Source organism: Thalassophryne amazonica, chromosome 12 (genome assembly GCF_902500255.1).
Source record: "Thalassophryne amazonica chromosome 12, fThaAma1.1, whole genome shotgun sequence".
Taxonomy (NCBI): domain Eukaryota; kingdom Metazoa; phylum Chordata; class Actinopteri; order Batrachoidiformes; family Batrachoididae; genus Thalassophryne; species Thalassophryne amazonica.
The window spans coordinates 56,303,684-56,327,998 of record NC_047114.1 but is presented as its reverse complement, the minus strand read 5'-3'; the positions used below and the strand labels follow the sequence as shown (position 1 = coordinate 56,327,998).

The following is a 24,315-nucleotide window of genomic DNA, read 5'->3' as shown; positions in this document are numbered from 1 at the left end:
AACCAGAGGAGCCTCTTCAGCCACAGACTGCTCCTTCCCAAGTGCAGGACCAACAGACTGAAAAACACCCTTGTCCTTCAGGCTATCAGACTGTACATCTCCTTACTCGGGGGCAGGGGGGGAGTAACAGGAAGACAGAGGATGGAAAGGAGAGGAACAGTAGTAGCCAGTAAACCAGTAGCGATCAGTTTGTCTGGTATTTATATTTGTAAATTGTGTTTTTACTTTCACTTTTGATGTTCTGTGTGCTTTTTACCCTGTGTGTTGCTATACAATGCTGCTGGAACCTCAATTTCCCTGAGGGAGTCTTCCCAAAGAATGAACAAAGTTCTATCATTTACACATAAGCAGGACATGTTACGAATGTCATTTCTCTGTATACTTTGTGGTATTCGTGACTTTTCATTACGTGTAAACACAGTATAAAGTACAGAGATGGTCCCTGTGTTTTCCAATTTCATGGTGATATGAATATGTTTATTTTTTCAAATATGTTTGAGTCTGTTGATTTCTTTAACATTCTCCCTGATGTCATTATGATGTGAGGGGAAAAAGTCATAAATCTGACTGCTCTCCTCTGTGGGGTGGTGGAGTTAATAATGGTTGACCATGAATGCACCGGTGGATGTCAGCCCTTTCTTAGCACCTGTTGTAGTTATGCAAAGTCAAATAAAGGTGTAATCTCAAGTAACGTCAGAAAGTACAGTAAATGTGCAAGAAACACAAGCATGACACACTGCTTTATTTTTTTTAATCTTTTTATTTCCTGATTAATATTCACACCACAGGTTAACAATTAATCACAATTAACAACTCTTTCATACCAAATATTCAGAACTGTAGGGGGTGCTGAGCTCTATCTAAGAGGACAGATGTATCAAACAACCAGCAGTTACTTTGTTGACTTCTGCACATGCTCTTGCTACGCTGTTTGTGTCGGACACAATAATACAGACTCCACAACACTGAAAAGTACATTCTTTTTCTTCTTCGCTCAATCCAGTACAAACTCAGTGGACATGTAGGCGTTACCATGACCACACCAGTTTAAAGAAAGTGTTTGAAATACTGAATCTAATATAATCTTCAGTGCAAGGTAAAGCCACACAGCAGGAATGTGGGTTTTAGTTGGACTGAATGTAGATTTTTGCTGCACTTTTCAATGCTGTGATGATGACTGACCTCTGCAGGCGCGACACACATCTCGCTGCTCCAGGTTTATATCTACCAGCACTTCTTTTATTCTGGATTTGTCTGTTGATGCATTTAGCTCCTTTTGGAAAGCTCAACATCCAGACACCACATTAACTGGTGCCGTTTAATAATTCAGATTGATTAAAAATTCTCATCTTGATTGCTTTCGAGTGTATGCTGGTAGGTATGTTAAGGTGTGCACGAGGAGCCGATACAGGTGTTATTTTCTTCCACATGGCAAAAAAAAATGATGTCTGGTTACTATAGGTCTAACAGGGCGTGGCAGCAGACAGGGAAGTCCAGTGTGTCAGGTGACACAAATCGTATTTTTAATTACATTTGTGATTCAATTTGTGCACTGCAGCATACAGTGCATTCCTGCCTGTCAGTTTAAATTCTACATGACCCTTTATCCAAAACAGAACAAAGCCCATACATTTACTCAGAATCTTGCAGCTTTAATACATTTTAAAAGACATTCTTTAAAATTTCAGAAGCCCTTTTCTTAGCTGAAAAAAGGCAGACTGAAAAAAGAAAAGTTCCTTTCTTGCGTTTCAATTGCAATAATACAATTTTTAATCTTAAAGGTAACAGGTTTATGAAAGATCCTCTGTCATCATCCATGACACCATGTTAAAAAGTTTTTTTTTTTCTTTTTTTCTTTAATTTATTTAAGTTACTTGTGGAGAGATTAAAAACACAGAGGCACCTATATACAAGGGACAGTGTCAGATACTAGTGGAAAGGCGGAATTGAAGCATTACGACTGCCAATCAAACAGGTGTGTGCAGACATCAGAGTACATCTGGTTTTTTCATTGTGATCAAAGTGCAGAGTTTCAACTTTAAAACAATTCTATACATACATATAACGACTACTACTGAGTACTTGTCACTAAAAGTATCCTGCAGACAGTGGGGAGCTGCATAAAGCCTATTTAGTCTGTGATCCAAGCAAGTTTTTGGAATCATTTAAGAGGACTAAATGACACTTACAATCCAGCCTCAGATTCCCTGTAAATTCTTCACTGACCCATACCTGGCTATAGCTACCACTGTGGCACGGCTATCATACACTTGTGGGTAGGCCAAGATACACTAAGCCTGAACTGTAAGTGTCATTTAACCCCCCACATCCATCTCACATCAACAGGTTTACTCATTTTGTCCACTAGGGAGCAGTATTATCCTCCAAATAACTGACCTTCCATTGTCAGTTTATCTTGACAGCTGAGAAGCATTGTGCTGTTTCTGTGTATCTTTATTGTTAGTGGGGCAGCATAACTATTTTTTTTTACAAGAATTATGCATTTGGTGATAAAAGCACAAACTCTGGCACACATGTAGCCAAACTTATTACAAGCAAATCTGGATATTGAGCCATCGTGAATTGTCATCACGGTTGCCATGGCAGCCGTTTTTCAAAATCTTATTGAAAGACCATATTCATTATTGATATACCACATTATTTGTCTTATCATAATGATTCCAAAAAGGTACAGTTTGGAGTATCTATGACTAAACGTCATGGAGTTATGGGGTAAAAACAGCAAAAAGGATGACAAAGGTCAATTTAAGTTTGTGCAGGGCTCAAAAGTTGGTAAACTTGACTCTGCAGTTTGTTCAGAATGTAAGAACCATAGAATTGAAGCAGGATTGTGAGAGCAGACTGTAAATTTATAATGGCTAATAGCACAACACCAATTACCGAAGTTCCACTAAAATCCACTGAGATGGTAAAAAAGGGCATTAATGTGCCATTCAGGATACACAATACCAGCTCATCCCATCATACGGGAACACACACTGACACTACATTTAGCCTAACCCTACTTTATGTACACAAATGACTCCCTAAAGCCTATCAAAGTGCTTTCATCCCTTTGTTCTTCTAGTCCTGAAGAAATATTCACATTATTCTTTCACATATGACCCACAAATATGTCACGTACCAGATTTTAAGCATGTCACGGGAATAGAAACAGTACAGTAAATATGGTTATACGGTGCTTTGAAGTGTCTCATTTTTATTGTAGCGTAACTGTTCACTTGAATTTTGATTATGATTATCTAACTACCACAACTGTTTTGCTCCCATAAGCACACATGTACGGTACACAGTTGACAATATTTTACCAATATATAGTAAAGCAACTTTTATAACTCCAGTGCCTCAAAAAGCACAAGACTGTTTTCAAAGTGCACACAAATTCTCAGTTTTGAATGTAGCTGTACATAATATGATTTATGATGCTTGTTACCCTTCCAGTCGCAGTGTTATGGATGAGAGGCGTATACAGTTCTACTTCAGGTTCTCTGTAGTGGTGGGTTGGATTAACAAAGGCAGCCTGTTTTTAGTCTCGGAGCCAGACTATCAGTGTTCCAGAGGCTAAACAGCGCTCTCTACAGGATGGAAGCAGTAGTTAACACTTCACACATCTGACAATTTAGGCAACACATCACAATTAAGTCAAGAAATATTCATTGTTTCACCAGAGACCATTTTAGTCAGTAAAAGACAATATGTGGAATAACGGTGAGTGGCGTGGGTCAACGGTTGTTCTCCTCTTCCTTTAGGAACATGACAAAGGGTCTGTACATCAAGGTCACATCACAGTGCTGCTTTACTAAAGTCTGTCATGGTAAAATGCTTTGTATATGGATCAAAAGTGCTACCTGGTTTGACCACTCTCAATCTACGTATCTGAAGAGTTAATACTTTTGCAACCTGTGCAAAATAAAATACTTTTATTATTTTCTACTTGCGCCTCATCAATCAGTGATTTTGATCATCTACAAAACTAAGTTGTGGAAACTATTAGTCCTATAATATGCTGCTCAAACCAACTACCAGGTGTGAGTAAAGCTCAGCGAATTAAATGGTTTGTCCAATAAGTGGGTTGGTGAGTTTGACCCATAACTGTGGCTGAATGGCAAAGGGTTCGTGATCAAAGCACTAAGCCCCCAAACTGTTTGACTTTGGGGCACAAACTGGCTCAACAATAAAGTGTGAGAAAGAAGACGGTAACACATCTAATACCACTAGATGGGCTCAGGTATTTGTGGCCACTCTTGGGTCTGCTGAGGTGAAATACTGCTGCATTCATGGTATTATTGATGCTGGACAGTTCCTGTTGTACACGGCACTGATATAATTGCAAATTGTATTTTTCATAGCCTTAAAAAAGCTGAACAAGGCTTTGAACTGTTGAAGGAATGAAAAAGCAAAGCAGAAAAAAAACAATATTACAATGTTCCTGAACAGATATCTACAGTATTTAAAATAATACTAACCTTAAAACTTCCTGCCTTTGTAGGAGTGTTTATACACATCTTTTAAAGGTGGAAGGAATTTCACCAGCAGCAGTCAATTAGCGTAAAAAGTGGTACAGTCTCCCTGTTTCCAGGTAAATATTGTGCTATGTACCTCATAAATGTTGATCTTAGACATCATCTTCATCAGTGTTTGATGAGCAGGCTAACATGTAAAGAGAAATAATGTGGGAAATAGTTAGCTATCTCCAGTTAGGCTAAACAATGGATCCCGCATGGCCTAGTTTGTTAACTGGGATTACCAGCATTTTTACACTACTCCTCTATCTACCAAGCGCTGCCAAATGGCAGCACTGGGGTACTTTACATCTCATTAGGCCACCTTTTGTTATGTACATGGGGGCCATTAGACCAGAATGTGCAAGTGCTGGAAAGCCAGCTCACAACACATACTCACTCTGTTGACTGAGAGACGCAGAGATGGCTAAGCTTTATAGCACAGAGCAAGCTTTGGACATGATCCTGAACCATGTTGACCCGTGTGACTCCGATTGAGAAGAAATAACCCTTGCGCTGACTTCCAACTCTGAAAATTCTTCTGGTAAGATTTCACAAATTTCCTATTTTCGTTTGCCTGTATTTGGCTGTTGTGTTTTTGGAAGAGAAGCACTGCAAAAAGTACCATCTTGATAAGTTAAAATTGCTCAAAAAATAATATTTTATCTTAAATTGAGAAATTTGACTTGTCAAGACAAAAAAGTCTTGATAAGATGTTTTTACTTAGGTTTTATGAAAGTTTAAGTAAAAAATGTCTTTTTTCTGAGTGTTTTTTCTTTTTTCTTTGTCTGAGTGTTTTTTTTTTTGTCTTCTAAATCTATGTAAAAATATCTTTACCTTTACCAGGTTTTCAAAAGGCAAAATAACTTAAAATAAGGTTAAAGATCTGAACTTGAGCTATTTTGACTAATCAATATGCCACTTTTTGCAGTGTGAAAATCCTAAATTAGTACAAAGGAGGCATACTTGAGATGTTTTGGAATTATAATTCGAATAATATCTTTGTCAATTGCACATTATTTCAACATTTCACTAATCAAATCTCAAACATATGGTCACCCTGTAGATGAGGACACTTTGCCACCGCCACAAAAGAAAGGTCGCATAGAGACACACGAGTGGCTGACAGAGACGGCAAAAGACGGCACAGTGTGGCGTGAGGAACAGATCGGAAGGCCTCTGCATCACACCCCAATTGATTGTTATGCCACAGATGGAGAGCCAACTGCTTTGGCCAGAAGAAAGGTGTCGAGTCGCTTACAGAGTTTCCTCTGTTTCATCACTCTGGACATGCTTCGGACCATTCAGGGGTGGACTGTCCAGCATGCACGCCAGACACAGGAGGGAAACTGGTTCATGGCTGTCCCTGAACTAATGGCGTTCATTGCAATCCTCGTCCTGCGAGGGATTGTCCGCCTTCCAGCGGTGCATGATGTATGGTCAGCAACACTGGGAGTGCCCTCAATCAGCAAGATTATGGCTCGAAACCGCTTCCAGGACATCATGCGGCACCTACGCTTCGATGACAAGGACACACGCAGTGAACGAGTCGCAAATGACCGGTTTGCTGCAGTCTCTGACATTTGGGGGTCTTTTGTTACCAACTGCATTACTTCTTACAACCCAGGAAGGCACATCACCATAGATGAGCAACTTTTTCCAACTAAGACCCGTTGCCGTTTCCTGCAGTACATTGCTTCAAAACCTGACAAGTTTGTCATAAAGTTCTGGGTTGCATGTGACCTGAAATTCAAGTATGTATGCAACATCATCCCATATCTTGGCAAAGACCCCAGTCGTCCAACAGGGGAAAAACTATCGGAAAATGTGGTGATGAAGCTTATGGAACCATTTATGGACAAAGGAAGAACCGTTACCACAGACAATTTTTTTTACCTCATTGTCACTAGCACGGCGACTGCTCAGCCGGAAGACCACATTCCTTGGCACAGTAAACAAGGTTCGCCGTGAGCTTCCAGACTCTGCCAAAAAGACTTTGGACCGTGAGGAATTCAGCACACAGGTGTTTTCAACCTCTGGTGCCACACTGACCGTTTATGTGCCCAAACGGAGAAAGACTGTCTGCATCCTCAGTAGCATGCACAGTGTTGTGGAGACTGGGGATACCCGAAAAAAAAAGCCCAACACAGTCACCGACTACAACAGCCAGAAATGTGGTGTGGATGTCATGGACCAGATGGTCAGAAAGTACACTGTGCGTTCAGGAACACGGCGTTGGCCAGTCGCTGTGTTTTACAACATGATTGACATTGCAGCACTGAATGCACATGTGCTTTACCAAGCATGCACTGGGGTCAAAGAGAGACGGGCGGACTTCTTGGTGAAGCTTGCAAGAGAGCTTGCCCAGGGGCATATGGCAGCCAAGGAGCTGTGTAATGAGGATAAACTTCAGCAGCAACCACACACACCTGACACAGGGAAAAGGGCATTGTGCCAGGTGAAGTGTTGCTGCAAGAATAACCACGCCACTAAGCGTTGTGTTTATTGCAACAAGTTAACATGTGGAAAATGCAGAAAGGAGATGTTGTGGCAGTGCCAGATGTGTTCAGACAATCTGTAAGCACACACATATGTACACAGGCTTATTGGCAGAGTTTAGAGTTTAGAATACTTTTGTTATCATACTGTTGCATGCTTATTTTATTTTATCTTTTATTACTTACTTATACTTAGATTTATATAAGATATTTTGGACATCCAGTGTGGGCAGCAAAGTACTGTGCATATGACAATAAAGCTTTGAATCTTGAATCTAAATTTCTTCTACTAAGTGTTGTGTTTTTTGTAACAAGTTCACAGAAAGGAGATGTGGCAGTGCCAGGTGCGTTCAGACAAACTAGGTCAAATGTCACCTGGTAACAATAGAAATAATAAGAATATAGAAATAACAAAACATTAGCATAGTAACTATTGAAGTAATAGTGGTACAAATATCATTCCTAAAGCTATGGGTATGTCTTTATGGTCAAAGAATCTGATAAAGTTGAAAAGTTTATTTTATTCTTTATAACTAAACATCTGTTTTTTCTTATGTACTTGGGTTCTGTCTTTAGAGTTACTTCTTACAAATGTAACTGAAACTATTTTTTATTTTTGCTGACACAAAGAGGACAAATGTGCAAGCTGAATAAGGTGCTACTGTGTATTAGCTCATTTAGCATCAATAACAGCTCGAAGTCTTTTGTGATAGTTGTGGATGAGACACTTTGTTTTCTCAGATGGTAAAGCTGCCCATTCTTCTTGGATAAAGGTCTCCAGTTCCTGTAAATTCTTGGGCTGTCTTGCATGAACTGCACATTTGAGATCTCCCCAAAGCGGCTCAATGATACTGAGGTCAGGAGACTGAGATGACCATTCCAGAACCTTCACTTTTTTCTGCTGTAGCCATTGACACATTGACATGGCCACCAGTCCCCCGAGGGACCGCCGTACACCCCCCCAATTCTCACTCCAAGCAAACTTGAAAACTTGAGAGCCCTGGTTCAGACAAACTACTGCTCAAGCATACCCCTCCCCCTAAAGGTGTGTGCAAGAAACCTCCAGAACAGATCTAATGGCTGCATTTACAAATGAAAGGGGGTCGTTGAGATGTAAATCCAGGGAGTGCAGCTGCCATTTGGCAGCACCTTGGGATTTAAAGGTATAACTGCCATTTGGCAGGTCCTTGGGAGTTCTAGTTTAACTGTGGCATTAGTGATAGCCTATAACATAAACGAGAGCGTATATCAAGAGACATTTCTATAATGTCTCAAAGATAGATACTGTTATGTCACACAGCCTGACATGGAACATTATTAACTGGTATTTGATTTATTTCTAACTAGTTTGTGAACAATAAACTTATAAAGTGGAATACAAAACTGGACATTTTTAATATAAATTTGAAAGGACGGACTGGAAAAATTTTTTTGGTTCGAAGCCCTGTAATTAAAAGATGAAAAATTTAAGAAGACATTTGAAAAGTTTGCACTAGACCACTAGACCTACATTGTAAAAATTAAAAAGCTGAGAAAACAAAGATTTAGGCTCCAGCTACACAGAAGTTTTTACTCAACTTAAGGCCATCAGCAAATTTAATTTCAATTAACAATCTTGCTTAAAGTTCAATGGACTGAAAATACATCTGTTGAAGAATAAACAGCTGCAGGTTGTCTTAACCCCTTCCTTACTAACCACATACATTATTAGTGGCTTAAAAGTGATTTTGTGCTCATTGATTGGCTCAAGGACATTTTTCCACACAGAAGTACTGAAAGTTTGATCCAACTGTCTGTTAATGCAGAGCCCGCTCTCCCACCTGAACCAAGACTGCCAAACACAATACCCTTTTCATGTTCCAATTATTTGAGTTTGTTTGAAAGTAGTTAGACAGTTACTGAGGAAGGCATTAAGAGATTTTTTTTTTAAATATCTTTGTCAACAAGTAATTTCAAGTACAAATTTAATATTTTAAGTGCACTGAATTTGGGATTCTGAATTCATTCACTCTGTGGGATAGTATTTGGCTTCCAATACACAGACCTGAGTTTGATACCCAATCATTGGACCTTGGACAAGCATGTCCTTCTGTCAAAACTGTCCAAGTCCACCCAGCTGTAAGTGGTACTACCTTGGCTGGGGACGTAACCTGTGTCAGACTGCTGTCTTATTCTGGGAGAGTCACAGACTCACATCAGCTTCACACAACAGTATTCTGGGATAAACACTGGCCCAAAGGGCCTTGGGGCCTACAAAGGACTTCTTCTTCTTGGTTTCTTATACTTAGAAAATCATTTTGAGTAAAACAATTTATCCATGTTGTCCCAATTAACAATGCCTTAAAACGGAGAAAACCTGTGAACTTGTTTGCTTACACTTAGAAACATTCTGCCTCGACAGTAATACTGCTGCTGTGCAGTACTCAACTCTGCTTGGTAGAAGTCTCAAGTCAAGTCTCAAGTCACAATGACCACCAATTGTTTGCAAGCTGACTTAAGACTTGACTTGGGACTTGCTGATTCATGACTTGAGAGTGACTTGATGGTGACTTTGTCCCACCTCTGGTAGAAGTACACCACGTATAGTTTACCAGTATACAATGTATAATATAATAGCCCAGAATTTACAAAGAAATTTAAATAATGAATAGAAAGCATAATGCAAGTCCAGAGCTTCCATGAATGTGACATTATTTCCAGTAACAGATAGTTATCCCTGGAAATTAATCTGTTCCTGTAACTACCCATCTTGGGTGCACTCACCATGTCTGTCTGGGCTTCATCTACATGCACGGTTAACAGGAAGCAGTACATCTAATGCCCACCGTATTGCTGTCAGCAAGCCGCAGTAACAAACAAGAGGCAGGACGAGGTGACAGTAACAATCGCAGGAATGACACGCTGCTGCGCATCACTGTATCAACATCAGCCTCGACCACAAACAGAAAAAAGACTTGGTTCCATTCTAGGACATAGATGCTTTTATCAAGACCATGATTTTATGTTATAGCCGACAACTTTAATATTGATGTTTTATGTGTTTCACTGAGAGGATTCTAAGATATGCCAGCTAGTTGGATGTTCTTAAGGGGGTGTTGCTCTGAAGCCCCACCTGGGTAAGAAAGATGGCATTTCTAAATGCGTTTGGACTGAACATGCACAGATCAGCGTACCTGCCAGGGTCTTTGATGGAGGAGTTTGGCTGGGACATATACAATGGAACTCAGTTAAAAAACCTGATACCAGTGAAACATAATACATGCATGGATAGTTTCAGAGCCTGGAAATCATTGGTTAGGAGAGGAGAGTTGTGCTCTGACTGGAAAATAACTGTTTTTTTTTTTTTTTTTGCTAATTAAGACAATATTTAAAGATTTATTGACATTTATCAAGAGTGAAGTGGTAAACTATGAGAGAAGTAGTGAGTTAAATCTCACGGTCTATCTTGAACCACCATGTGTTCAAACACTCAGGATGTTCAGCTGCCCCAGTTTTTTGGTTAGGGGTCACCACAGCAGAGTCAGGACAGATTTGCATTGGAAGTTGGCATACTTTTTATGCAGGATGCCGTTCCTGATGCAACCTGTGTGTATTTCATATGGAGAAAAACACAGAGCCCCTGGTCGTCCATCCAAGTGCTAATCAGGACCTAGGCTGGTAAGCTTCTGAGATCTGATGGGATCAGTTTTACACAAAGCAGAGGTGCTTCTGTTTCAACACATGAAAAAAGTGGTGAAAGAGTCCTGTTCAAAATTAAGTTTTGTTTGTTTTACATCGTAGTCAATCGATGCCTTAAACGCATCTGGCTTCAGGGTCGTTGGATATTATGCTTAAGACCAAATGCTGTTTGACTTAATACCGGTCATGGGCTTACTCCAAGATACTGGAAGGATAGCCAAACACTGACCACATGATGTGGTCATTGCTAATTGTTGCTTTTAAATGAAGGTGTAAATCCTTTCTATCATTTTATAACCAAATGTGTCTTATGTGAAAACATAAAAAAGTAGAGATGGCCGATGCTTTTGCATTGATTTTCTACACTCATGTTGAACTCTATTTTGACGTATTTGCACTCTTAAAAACTATTTCCAAACCTTCAGAACTCAAAGAAGCTCATGGCCCTGGCCAGGAACAGTCTCGGCTCATTGGTGTGGTCAAAATGTGAAACAGGAATGTTGGCGTTAGCAGACATGAAGATCTGAGTGGTTCTGGTTTCAGAAAACATGACACAGCTTTTTAAATTATGATGAGTGTGTATCAGTAAGGTGTGTTTCAATGGTAATAAACTCACACGTGGAAGTACTGCATGAAAGAACCGGGCTATTCTCTGTGTGTTTCTTCACAGCACTGGCTGGAGCGGTGGGTTTATTGTGGCGGGTTTGTGAGATACGGGCTTCAAGGCTTCTGAGCTGGTGTATAGAGGAGACGTTATTAGGATAGAAGCTACTGGAAGGCCACTCACAGGAACAACACTTCTCTGTGGCAGACACAAGGGCAAAATCAAGCTGAGGGTGTTGAAAGGTTGGCTGGTAGTTGGCAGGAAGCTGACAGGCGGATGCCAGAGAAACACTGAGAGCAACAGTTCAGTTTGGTTCTGCGGTGGGTGAGATGGAGGGTGGCGGTGGGACGGTCGGTTGATCGGTAGATCGGCAAGTGCCGCGCATTTGCCACCAAAACCTACTTGCACTGAGATGCAATTTGCGGAGGTGAAGAAACTGCAGGATGAAAAAGAAAAAGGGAGGTGAGGAAGAAAGATATATTGACAGTGATTTAAGCCTCGGTCCCACCGAATAATAAGAAAACATGCACAGTGCAACTTTTGTCTATTGCATCAGTCATACAGACCTTAATGTTGCAGAGAAGGAGTTTCTTATAATACAAGACCTGAGCCTCGGCTTGATCTGTTTTCTTGTATGAAAAATAAATTGCCAATTTTGGCTCAGAAATGTTATCTTTGTTCTTGTTTATAATACAGTTAAATGTCTGAGTGATTACAGATTTATTAGTCTTCCTAAATAAAAAAATCTTTTGACTCAGCACCAGAAGAACTGATGTGTGCTTCTGTGTTGTTATAAAATCAAATTAAAACAGAACCAATGTTAAATGTGAGACTTTGTAATGATTCCAATTACTATTATCTGTATCTTACAACATATTCAGTAATAATGTAATATGTAAAACAGTAAAAAAAAGTGATGTCAGCTCAATTTTTCATTATTTCCACAACAACATCTTTAAAAGCTACAACTGTCATGTGGGTGCAGATTCATGATGTTCTGTATCAATATTTATGACTCTGTACCATCCAGACATTATAACTTTTAGAAGCGTGCCTGTACTTGGTGATATATTTTGATCACGCTCCACTGTGATTGGCTGCGCTGTTTAAAAGCTATGAGACAAGTAATATGATTGGCTGAGATCACAATGATAACTAACCACACCCTCTGATTTGCGTTCCGCTTTAGCCAGCCCTTTGCAGTGATTACTGTGTTTGTGCTGAAAAAGTGTCAGTGTGCATGCAGTGTGATTGTGTGGACACCTACTTGTCTCTGGGATGCGTGTGTCTATGCTAAGAGATTCCCTCACTCCATCCCCCCCAAAAGGAGCAGGTGTAGCTTCCTTCACTCCGTTCTCCTGAGCCACGCGCCCAGCTGCTGGTGTCGGAGTGCCACTCGGTGGTGAACTTGTCTTTCCATCTGCCTTCTCATCCTGCAGCAAAATGTAGACGTACAGCAGAGTCCAATATATGCACTAACCACACCACCTAGTGGTGTCAGAGTGTAAACGCACAGTGAGTCAGCATAGTCAGACAGATTTATTGTCTAATAAAGCCTTAATGAATAAATGATTAAAGTTTGACCTTTTGCCCATTAGTTTGTCCATCGCCTGCCCCCACGTTGTCCAGGGATCCAATCTTTGACTTCACCTTTATGTTTATTTTATGGGACTCAATCTTCACATCGCCACCACCTGCTGTAAGGAGGAAGGAGGTCATCACAGGAAGAGAACAGATTCATCTTTCAAAAGAAGAAACCAAAGCTGTTTCCGTTTTGACCTGGTTTGTATTTGATGTTGTCCTTGGATCCACATTTGGATGTCACCTTGCTTACATCAACCTTCTTGTTCAAGATCTGAACCTGAGGAACAGATGAGATAAAGATGTAGTCTCTATGCAGAATTAATGGATTCTGATGTTAAATAATGATACAGTTTCCTGTTCTCATCCCCGCCTCCCAGTATGATGACATCATCACCCAAATGTAGTCACATTAGAAAGTCATTTTTGTCCTTTATCATGCAGCTGGCTCATTCACAGAGACAGCAGCAGCTTTGTGCAACAGACAGTTTTACAGCGGCAGAATGACATTTGGTAAAACAGAGCACTGCGAGACTGGTTTTATTCTCACAGAAACTGAGTTCTTTTGTTAGAGGAGTAAAATATGCTTCACTTATGCAGATAAATTGCAACGGGCTATAATTGGAGGGCAGAAGCAGGCAGTGGATAGACTGTCATCAGAACATGAGAATTTGTGTCCAGGCAGGTGACTGATGGATTTAAGGAAAAGTCCCTGACACACTCTGTGTGTGTGTGCGTGCGTGCGTGCGTGTGTGTGCTATGACAGAAATACTGCCAGCAATGAGTGTCAATGATGTTAAAATTTTAATCACATAACAGGCCAAAATGAGTTTTGATTGCCTGTCGGACTCAAGAACCCCTCAAAACTGATTCAAATAAACCAGTTTCATGATATAAACACAAACTGATGGATCTTTCGATTGATTAATCTACAGTATATTTCTCAAATGTTTAGAATACATTTTTTTTTACTGTCTTGCTGAATACTGTAGAGCAAATCTTTATAAAACAAGGATGATTCACAGGATGGAGCAAATACAGTTTCTTTAGTCTTGTGCTAATAGTTTCAGCCACTTCTGAAACCATAAATCTTATCATCCAGTGCTTTACTCTGTGCCAATGCATGCAAATCAGGCTATTTGCATTGGTTCATGCATCTGGAACCAAAAACGGAGATGATATGACTGTGGGAACAGAGTTGGAACAAGCATCAGATAGAAACATCTGGAAGGAAGGCAAAAATGCTGATATTGGTAACAATCAATTTGCTGGTTTCTTGACAGTATGCTGTAAAATATGAGGTCTATTAGAAAAGTATCCGACCTTATTATTTTTTTTCAAAAACCATATGGATTTGAATAACGTGTGATTGCGTCAGACAAGCTTGAACCTTCGTGCGCATGTGTGAGTTTTTTCACGCCTGTCGGTTGCGTCATTCGCCTGTGAGCAGGCTTTGAGTGAGGAGTGGTCCACCCCTCTGGTCGTTTTTTTTCATTGTTTAGGAATGGCTCAGAGACTGCCGCTTTGCTTGATCAAAAATTTTTCAGAAACTGTGAGGAACATCAAAGTGGACACCATTCGAGAAATTCAGATGGTTTTTGGTGAAAATTTTATGGGCTTCAAAGAGATTACGGAGTGTTACTGTCGCTTTAAGGACAGCCCAGAGCGACTGGTAGTGCACCGCGCTCCGAAGCCGCCATCGACAGGCTGAGCGACCATTTCATTTCTAAACGGATGGCTGTATGGATCCGTGACCATCGTGTGCAATTTCTCTGGTTATCACAAGAGCTGGACATCAACCATTTTCCGGCAGATTTCACTTTTAACAAGAGATTTTGTCATGGAAAGCCGAGCGGAGGCTTCGCGCGTCACAATGGATTCGCTACTGGAGCGAGAAAAAACCACCTCCGTTTTGGTCTCACAGGACGGCTTTGAGATGGCGTTCAGACAGCTGTCGGTGGTTTTTCCATCGAGTGATTATCCGAGAAATTGTGGATGTGCCTGGACATGCCAGAACATGTCCTGTTAGGCTCCTCTTTCCATGACAAAAACTCCTGTAACAGTGGAATGTGCCATTCATTTCCAAACTGGACGCTGTGTTTTAGCCAGGATGTCATCTGGCTAGCACAGGAATTGTGAAAAGACGTGGACATCAGAACTTTTTCGGCACATTGAGACAGACGTGCGGAGGAATTCCGCGCGACGCGGCGGTGCCGCATGGCGCAAAGCAACGCCGTGATGAAGCCTAACAGGACATGTTCTGGCATGTCCAGGCACATCCACAATTTCTCGGATAATCACTCGATGGAAAAACCACCGACAGCTGTCTGAACGCCATCTCAAAGCCGTCCTGTGAGACCAAAACGGAGGTGGTTTTGTCTCGCTCCAGAAGCGAATCCATCGTGACACGCGAAGCCTCCGCTCGGCTTTCCATGACAAAATCTCTTGTTAAAAGAGAAATCTGCCGGAAAATGGTTGATGTCCAGCTCTTGTGATAACCAGAGAAATTGCACACGATGGTCACGGATCCATATAGCCATCCGTTTAGAAATGAAATGGTCGCTCAGCCTGTCGATGGCGGCTTCCGAGCACGGCGCGCCACCAGTCGCTCTGGGTCGTCCTTAAAGCGACAGTAACACTCCGTAATCTCTTTGAAGCCCATAAAATTTTCACCAAAAACCATCTGAATTTTTCGAATGGTGTCCACTTTGATGTCCCTCACAGTTTCTGAAAAAATTTTGATCAAGCAAAGCGGCAGTCTCTGAGCCATTCCTAAACAATGAAAAAAACGACCAGAGGGGTGGACCACTCCTCACTCAAAGCCTGCTCACAGGCGAATGACGCAACCGACAGGCATGAAAAAACTCACGCATGCGCACGATGGTTCAAGCTTGGCTGCCACAATCACACGTGATTCAAATCCATATGGTTTTTGAAAAAAATAATAAGGTCGGATACTTTTCTAATAGACCTCGTACATCTTTCTGATAAAGGGATGCATTGTGCAAAATCTGCTTTTATCTAAGTATTCAGAATTTCTAAAGTTAAATACTTAAATAATAGCCCCTGCAGCCAGTTAGAACCCAATTTTAGGACTGAAACAGCTCATTTTTTTATTTATGTGATATATATATAGATATATCTATATCTATATATATATATATAGATATATCTATATCTATATCTATATATATATATATATATATATATATATATATACACACACACACACGAGGTCTGTTAGAAAAGTATCGGACCTTTTTATTTTTTTCAAAAACCTGATGAATTTGAATCACGTGTGCTTGCATGAGAAAACTTTGAACCTTTGTGCGTATGCATGAACTTTTCACGCATGTCAATTGCATCATTTCCTGGTAAGCAGCCTTTGTGTGAGGTGTGTGTGTCGTGCGCTCGCCGTTTTTTCATTCCAAGAAAAAAGACGGAATGACTGGAGCAGCGCCGCATCAAATTTTGCCAGAAACTGGGTGACAGCCAGATGGAAACCATTCGGATTATTCAGACGGCTTTCGGTGACGATCCTATGGGCATCACACAGATTAAGGAGCGGTACAACCGGTTTAAAGATGGCCGCACAACGGTGGAGAGCGAGCCACGCTCCAGTCGGCCATCAACATGCTGAAATGACCAGATCATTTCCAAAGTGAACGCTGTGGTGATGCGGGACCATCGTGTGACTATCCGAGAAATTGCGGAAGAGGTGGACATCAGCACTTTTTCGGCACATTCCAATGTGACAGAAGATTTAGCCATGAAAAGATTGGCGGTGAAAATCATGCTGATGGCTTCGGCACGAAGCTGCCGATGGTGGAGCAAAAGCGCCTTTGTGTTGAAGTCTCACAGGACATGTTGTGACATGCCCACTTCTTCCACAATTTCTTGGCTAGTCACACGACTGTCACCGAAAGCCGTCTGAATCATCCGAATGGTTTCCACCTGGCTGTCGCCCAGTTTCTGGCAAAATTTGATGCGGCGCTGCTCCAGTTGTTCCGTCTTTTCCTTGAAATGAAAATCCGCAGAGCACGCTGCACACGTCCCACACAAAGGCTGCTTACCAGCAAATGATGCAATCGACAGGCCTGAAAAAGTTCACACATGCGCACGAAGGTTCAAGGTTTGCTCATGCAAACACACATGATTCAAATCCATCAGGTTTTTGAAAAAAATAAAAAGGTCCGATACTTTTCTAACAGACTTCATATATATATATATATATATATATATATATATAAAATGGATGGCTGCATCTAGTCTCCACCTTGCGCTTTCTGAGATGCTCATTAAGCCTGTGTGACATGTCTACACCATTACTACAGTGAGACTGAAATCTTTAGAAGAATGAGATAGAGTCTGAGATGCAAACAAGATCAGGGTCAAATACCAGTCCATATAGTCAAGATTGCATTGTGAAGGAACGTCAGCTATGACATTTTGGTGATGTGGTGCATTTCTCTGTGCATAATCCAGTACGCAGATGCCTTGGTGTTTTGGACTTCAGCAACTGTAGAAGGCCAAGGGGGTGCCTATGTGTCACCTGGCTGTGGCAGATACGTGGCTACTTTCAAGAGGTGGAGATGGACCGGTTGTTTGCTTGGTTGGTTACCATCTGGGTCTCAGAGTGGTTCCATACTGTAGTGGATGCAGCAATATGTGGTGCCAGCATATGCACCAGCGGCCTCATGTACAAAGCATGCGTATGCACAAAAACGTGGCGTATGTCCGCCCCCACGCTAATGTTCAAATGTATCAAAAGTGAAATGACCGTGGAAATGTGCGGTGCATCACACAAAAACCATGGCTGACATATGCATATTTAACTACAGCTATTGGTCCACTGGCGACACATACAGGTGATGCTGGGACACTGTTAATAGTGTGAAAACAACATGTTATCAGAGTGATAATTTCTCATCAGCAACACACTGATGAGAAATGAACACACCCACATGTTTGTAGTTATATGGGTGGACACAAAAGCATGCACAAAGCCATCCATCCATCCATCTATTTTCTTCCGCTTTATCCCAAGTCCGGTCGCGGGGGCAGCAGCTCAAGCAAAGCCGCCCAGACCTACCGATCCACATACACCTCCCCCAGCTACTCCGGGGGAACCCCAAGGTGTTCCCAAGCCAGCCGAGAGACGTAGTCCCTCCAGCATGTCCTGGGTCTTCCCCAGGGCCTCCTCCCGATGGGACATGCCCGGAACACCTCTCCAGCGAGGCGTCCAGGGGGCATCCGGAAAAGATGCCTGAGCCACCTCAACAGGCTCCTTTCGACGTGGAGGAGCAGTGGCTCGACTCTGAGCTCCTCCCAAGTGACCGAGCTCCTCACCCTATCTCTAAGGGAGTGCCCAGCCACCCTGCGGAGGAAACTCATCTCGGCCACTTGTACTCGTGATCTCGTTCTTTCGGTCATGAGCCAAATCTCATGACCATAGGTGAGGATTGGAACGTAGATCGATTGGTAAATCGAGAGCTTTGTCCCCCTACTCAGCTCTCTCTTCACCACGACGGTCCGATACAGCGACCGCATCACTGCAGATGCTGCACCGATCTGTCTGGCAATCTCACGCTCCATCCGTCCCTCACTCGTGAACAAGACCCCAAGATACTTAAACTCCTCCACTTGAGGCAAGGACACTCCATCGACCTGAAGAGGGCAAAGCACCTTTTTCCGGTCGAGAACCATGGCCTCAGATTTGGAGGTGCTGATCATCATCCCGGACACTTCACACTCGGCAGCAAATCGCCCCAGTGCACGCTGAAGGTCCTGATTTGACGAAGCCAACAGAACCACATCGTCCGTAAACAGCAGAGACGAGATTCTGTGATTCCCAAACCAGACCCCCTCTACACCCTGGCTGCGCCTAAAAATTCTGTCCATAAAGATAATGAACAGAACAGGTGACAAAGGGCAGCCCCGGCGGAGGCCAACGTGCACTGGAAACAGGTTTGACTTACTACCGGCAATGCAAACCAAGCTCCTGCTGCGGTCGTACAGGGACCGGATAGCCCTTAGCAAAGGACCTCGGACCCCATACTCCTGGAGCACCCCCCACAGGGTGCCCAGAGGGACACAGTCAAACGCCTTCTCCAGATCCACAAAGCACATGTGGACTGGTTGGGCGAACTCCCATGAACCCTCGAGCACCTGATGGAGTTTGTAGAGCTGGTCCAGTGTGCCGCAACCAGGACGAAAACCACACTGCTCCTCCTGAATCCGAGGTTCGACTATCGGTCGAATTCTCCTCTCCAGTACTCTGGAATAGACCTTACTGGGGAGGCTGAGGAGTGTGAACCCCCTGTAGTTGGAACACACTCTCCGGTCCCCCTTCTTAAACAGAGGGACCACCACCCCGGTCTGCCAATCCAGAGGCACTGTCCCCAACCGCCACGCGATGTTGCAGAGGTGTGTCAGCCAAGACAGTCCCACAACATCCAGAGATTTAAGGTACTCAGGATGGATTTCATCCACCCCAGGAGCCTTGCCATCGAGGAGCTTTCTAACCACCTGGGTGACTTCGGCCTGGGTAATGGATGAGTCTGCCTCTGAGTCCCCAGTCTCTGCTTCCTCTTCGGAAGACGTGACGATGGGATTGAGGAGATCCTCGAAGTATTCCTTTCAGCGCCCGACAACATCCCCAGTCAGGGTCAACAGCTCCCCACCCGCACCGTAGACAGTGCTGGTGGAGAGCTGCTTCCGCCTCCTGAGGCGTCGGACGGTTTGCCAGAATTTCTTCGAGGCCAACCGATAGTCCTCCTCCATGGCCTCTCCGAACTCGTCCCAGACCCGGGTTTTTGCCTCTGCGACGGCACGGGCTGCGGCACGCTTGGCCTGCCAGTACCTGTCAGCTGCCTCCGGGGTCCCACCTACCAACAAAGACAAGTAGGACTCCTTCTTCAGCTTGACAGCATCCCTTACTTCTGGCATCCACCACCGGGTTCGGGGATTGCCGCTGCTACAGGCACCAGAGTCCTTGTGACCACAGCTACGAGCGGCCGCATTGACAATGGAGGTGGAGAACATGGTCCACTCGGACTCCATGTCTCCAACCTCCCCCAGGATCTGGGAGAAGCTCTCCCGGAGGTGGGAGTTGAAGACCTCGCTGACAGAGGGTTCCGCCAGTCGTTCCCAGCAGACCCTCACAATACGTTTGGGCCTGCCAGGTCTGACCGGCTTCCTCCCCTCCCAGCGGATCCAACTCACCACCAGGTGGTGATCGGTCGACAGCTCAGCCCCTCTCTTCACTCGAGTATCCGAGACACGTGGCCGAAGGTCAGATGATATGACTACAAAGTCGATCATCGACCTCTGGCTCAGGGTGTCCTGGTGCCACGTGCACTTTTGGACACCCTTGTGCTCGAACATGATGTTCATGATGGACAAACTGTGACTTGCACAGAAGTCCAACAACTGAACACCACTCAGGTTCAGATCAGGGAGGCCGTTCTTCCCGATCACTCCCCTCCAGGTCTCCCTGTCGCCGCCCACGTGGGCGTTGAAATCCCCCAGGAGAACAATGGAGTCCCCAGTTGGAGCGCTATCTAGTATCCCTCCCAGGGACTCCAAGAAGGTTGAGTACTCTGCACAGCCACTCGGCCCATAGGCTGAGACAACAGTGAGAGACCTGTCCCCAACCCGAAGGCGTAGGGAAGCAACCATCTCGTTCACCGGAGTGAACTCCAACACATGGCAACTGGGCTGGGGAGCAATAAGCAATGCGACCCCAGCTCTCCGCCTCTCCCCGTGGGCAATGCCAGAAAAGTGGAACGTCCGGCCCCTCTCCAGGAGTTGGGTACCAGAGCCCAAGCTGTGCGTGGAGGTGAGCCCGACTATCTCTAGTCGGTATCTCTCAACCTCCCGCACAAGCTCAGGCTCCTTCCCCCCCAGTGAGGTGACATTCCACGTCCCAACAGCCAGGGGCTGTGAGCGCGGACTGGGCCGACGGGCCACCCACTCTCAACCGCCACCCAGTCCTCTCTGCACTGACCCCCATGGCCCCCTATGCAGGTGGTGAACCCACAGGAGGGTGGGCCCACGTCGCTCTTTCGGGCTGAGCCCGGCCGGGCCCCATAGGCTAAGGCCCGACCACCAGGCGCTCGCGCGCGAGCCCCAACCCCAGGCCTGGCTCCAGGGTGGGGCCCCGGCTCCACCATACCGGGCAACGTCTCGGTCCTTGATTTTTTACTGGTCATGGGAGCTTCTGAACTGCCCTTAGTCTGACCCATCACCTAGGACCTGTTTGCCTTGGGAGACACTACAAGGGGCACAAAGCCCCCGACAACATAGCTCCTAGGATCATCCGGGTACGCAAACTCCCCCACCACAATAAGGTGGCAGCTAGAGGGGGAGCATGCACAAACCAATGCATAAAATAGCATTAACAATGGCTGTGTTAGTGTTGTTACAGGACCTTGCAAATAGTGCAATCAAATGTGAGTGTGTATTCAGGGAACATGAAGATTGACTTGCAAATGACGATAATTGGCTAATAAGCCAATTTCGTTTACCAAGGCCAGTGTCACTGTAGTTGTGTCCAGAAATGCGGCCGGCCCGGAGTGCAATACAGTGAGGAACCAGGGGTTGTCCCTGCCCACAAAGGTAATGACCACGATGAGCTTCCTGGCAACAGGGGCATTCCAGTGGGAGCTGGCTGATCGGTCAGAAGTGTGCCAGTCAACCTTGAGCCGAGCCAGTTGGGTGGAATGCAATCATCCGAATGTCATCCAGGCACATCACATTCCAACATTAAAGCACAATTTGCAAGTGAGAGCCGGATTCCTTAATGTAATCGGCACTACTGACTGCAAACATACTGCTATAAAGGTGCCTTCACATGATGAATTTTTGCTAATACAAAACATTTTAATTCCATCAATGTTCAAATTGTATGTGATCCACAAATGCATCTAACTAACATTGTGGCTAGATGGCCTGTTCAACGTATGACTCATTCATCCTGACTAACAGCGTGGTTGGGGCAGTGCAGTCTCACGTGTTTTTTTCATTTTCCTGTTACAAAATGAGTGAAATTTCTGTGACATGGTTTTTGTATTTTACTATTTCTAACCCTAACCCCTTCTCCTAACCATAACGTAACTGTCCCTTCCCCTGACCTCGCCAGACAGCCCCCTGTATCATCCAGCTTTTTATGCCTCCGTCTAGCACGTGCGAGATGAATAAATAGTTTATTAGCATAATTGTTCCGATTGAAACCAGCACGGGCACATTTGGGCATGTGCGCATTCAAATATGTTTTTGTTATTACTATTATTGTTTTTGTTTCTTGATGGTGAAACTAGAGCTTCTTAACAATTCCCCAACTGTTTCACCACAGTGAATCATTCTCTTTAACTTCAGTGTTTGCGCTGCTTCATTGCACATTTATTCCGGTTAACAGGGTACAAATAAAATATCGCTGCGTATCTCCACTTCATTTACATCATTTACTTCATTTACTCCACTTCATCTCTAGCACACACTCGGTAAAATGGCTTTTCTTACCGTGATCATTCAGGACAGAGAGGGGAATCCCCAGGTCCTAGGGCCTATTTAAATACATTTGCATATTTAAATAGGGGCGTGGACAGGGAGGAGTTTGGTACTTCTGCATGTGCGCTCAATTCCACGTTCAGTGAGATATACAAAAGGAACGTGCTTGGATCCATGCGTACGGACACTTTGACACATCTGAATATTTTTGTGCTTACGCCAGTTTCTGGGATTTGGCGTACGCCATGTTTCAGTAGGAAATCCACGCAAGTCTCTGTACATGAGGCCCCTGGTCCTGACTAGGTCAAGTCTGGGAATATGTAGTGGTGTCATGTGTGCCTGAAACACTGAGGTGTTCCAATCTTTTGCACCATGAACAACATCTACAGAGAGATGCCAAGTGAAGGGAGAAAAGCTGCATCTTATTTCCAGTCAAATCAACAGATCCTCACGGATCTCAAATGTTTTTTTTTATTATTATTTTTTTTTTATGTAACACCTCATTGCCTCGGGTTCAGCATTTTTGGCCACAAACAAGTCCCTTCGGCTGATCCCTTGTTTTCACTTGGTCGCCACAGCAGATTCAAGGTGGGTGGATCTGCATGTTGATTTAGCACAAGTTTTATGCCAGATACCCTTCCTGACGCAACTCCACATTACATGAAGAAATGTGGCAGGGGTGTTCATGAGCCTTCTGCACTAAAACCAAGTGCATTAACTAGTTGGCCACTACCCCTGCTTTGTCCACAAACACTAACATCTGTTTTTAACATCTCTGATTGCCGTGCTGAAAAATAACAAAATATGATGATTCTTTAAGGTCTTTGGGTTTTATTTTTGATGCAGTATGTGATTAAGGTCAAAGAATAACAATGCACCCATTTGGATGTATGATATAATATGCATCCTCCCACGTTGAACTATAGCTACAAATTAATCTATTTTATATTCATATCCCTTTGTGACTAATTCATGACAAATAATAGGAGGAAAAAGTCAAGGATTGTATTCCAGTTTGAGCAAAGATAGCTCAAATGAGGCTAAACTTGCAAAAAATATCACATGCATCCGTCCTAAGCAAAATGTTCTTCCAGCTCCAGCAGTACTTACGTTGCCACCTCCAGGGACATGTTTGATATTGTCCTTGGAGCCACAGCGAGATGTGACGTGGCTGAAGTCCAACTTTTTGTGCACTATTTGAACCTAAAGACAAGCAGGCAGAAGCAGAAAAATACAAAAAGAAAATGACAGACAAGACAGACAAAGAAAGAAAGACACAGAAAGAAAAAAGAGGCAGACAGGTGTAGCAAGCAGACAGATGGGAGGCAGCAGCAGCAGAGAAGAAGCAGATCAGCGAGCAGCTTAAATTTATAGGAATCCGAGTAGTTTTTAAAACTCTATGTCTGTAAAAATTTAAATAAAGTCATTTAAATGAGTTCTCCTGTACTTTCACAGTGTGATTATTTGTTTTGGACATATTTCAACCATTGCTCAAAATGGAGTTCATGCAAAAGATTTTTAAATATCATCAAAAAATACCATGGTGTAGTCCCAAGTAAATACAGGCATGAAAACATTTGAGCACACATGAAGTCTTTTCTCAAGGTGGCTTCCCCCTACCTTCTTGAAGGATCACTCACTTTTTGTGAGCTGCCTAATCTTGACAGATTTACCATACACTACCACGCTGTTGGCATTTCTTAAATGCTGATGCAATCAAAGTCTAAGACATATTCAGTGAGTTGGAAATGTTCATGTAGCCATCCACTGATTTGTCTAAAGAAAGCAGGCTGTAAAAGTGATGATTTAGTTGTGTTATAAGAAAGGGTGCCCATACTTGCACATTGTTTTGGCTTTGATATTTTTATTTAATTTATACCATGTTGTAGAGAATAACTTGAGATAACTGGAGATAATTTTA

At 43.4% G+C, this 24,315-nt stretch overlaps 1 protein-coding gene and 1 long non-coding RNA gene across 6 annotated transcripts in view; one reads left to right on the top strand and one right to left on the bottom strand.

Moving 5' to 3' along the window:
* The window catches only part of LOC117521779, a 30,715-nt gene extending 7,644 nt beyond the window's left edge, over positions 1-23,071 (top strand). Inside the window, exons 2-3 of the long non-coding RNA XR_004564055.1 lie at positions 4,558-4,753; positions 23,061-23,071. This is a non-coding gene — a long non-coding RNA (uncharacterized LOC117521779). The remainder of the gene's footprint in view (positions 1-4,557; positions 4,754-23,060) is intronic.
* Positions 11,085-24,315, bottom strand: part of LOC117521777 (microtubule-associated protein 4-like) — a 309,678-nt gene continuing 296,447 nt past the window's right edge. For 2 of the 5 annotated variants that reach the window (XM_034183119.1, XM_034183123.1), the window contains 5 exons: positions 23,505-23,597; positions 13,083-13,164; positions 12,888-13,000; positions 12,571-12,736; positions 11,085-11,739 (listed from right to left, as the gene is read on the bottom strand). In XM_034183119.1, coding sequence (XP_034039010.1) covers positions 11,702-11,739; positions 12,571-12,736; positions 12,888-13,000; positions 13,083-13,164; positions 23,505-23,597 — 492 coding nt within the window. In that variant the 3' untranslated portion in view covers positions 11,085-11,701. The remainder of the gene's footprint in view (positions 11,740-12,570; positions 12,737-12,887; positions 13,001-13,082; positions 13,165-23,504; positions 23,598-24,315) is intronic. The other 3 variants (XM_034183120.1, XM_034183121.1, XM_034183122.1) reach the window with 3 other exon arrangements.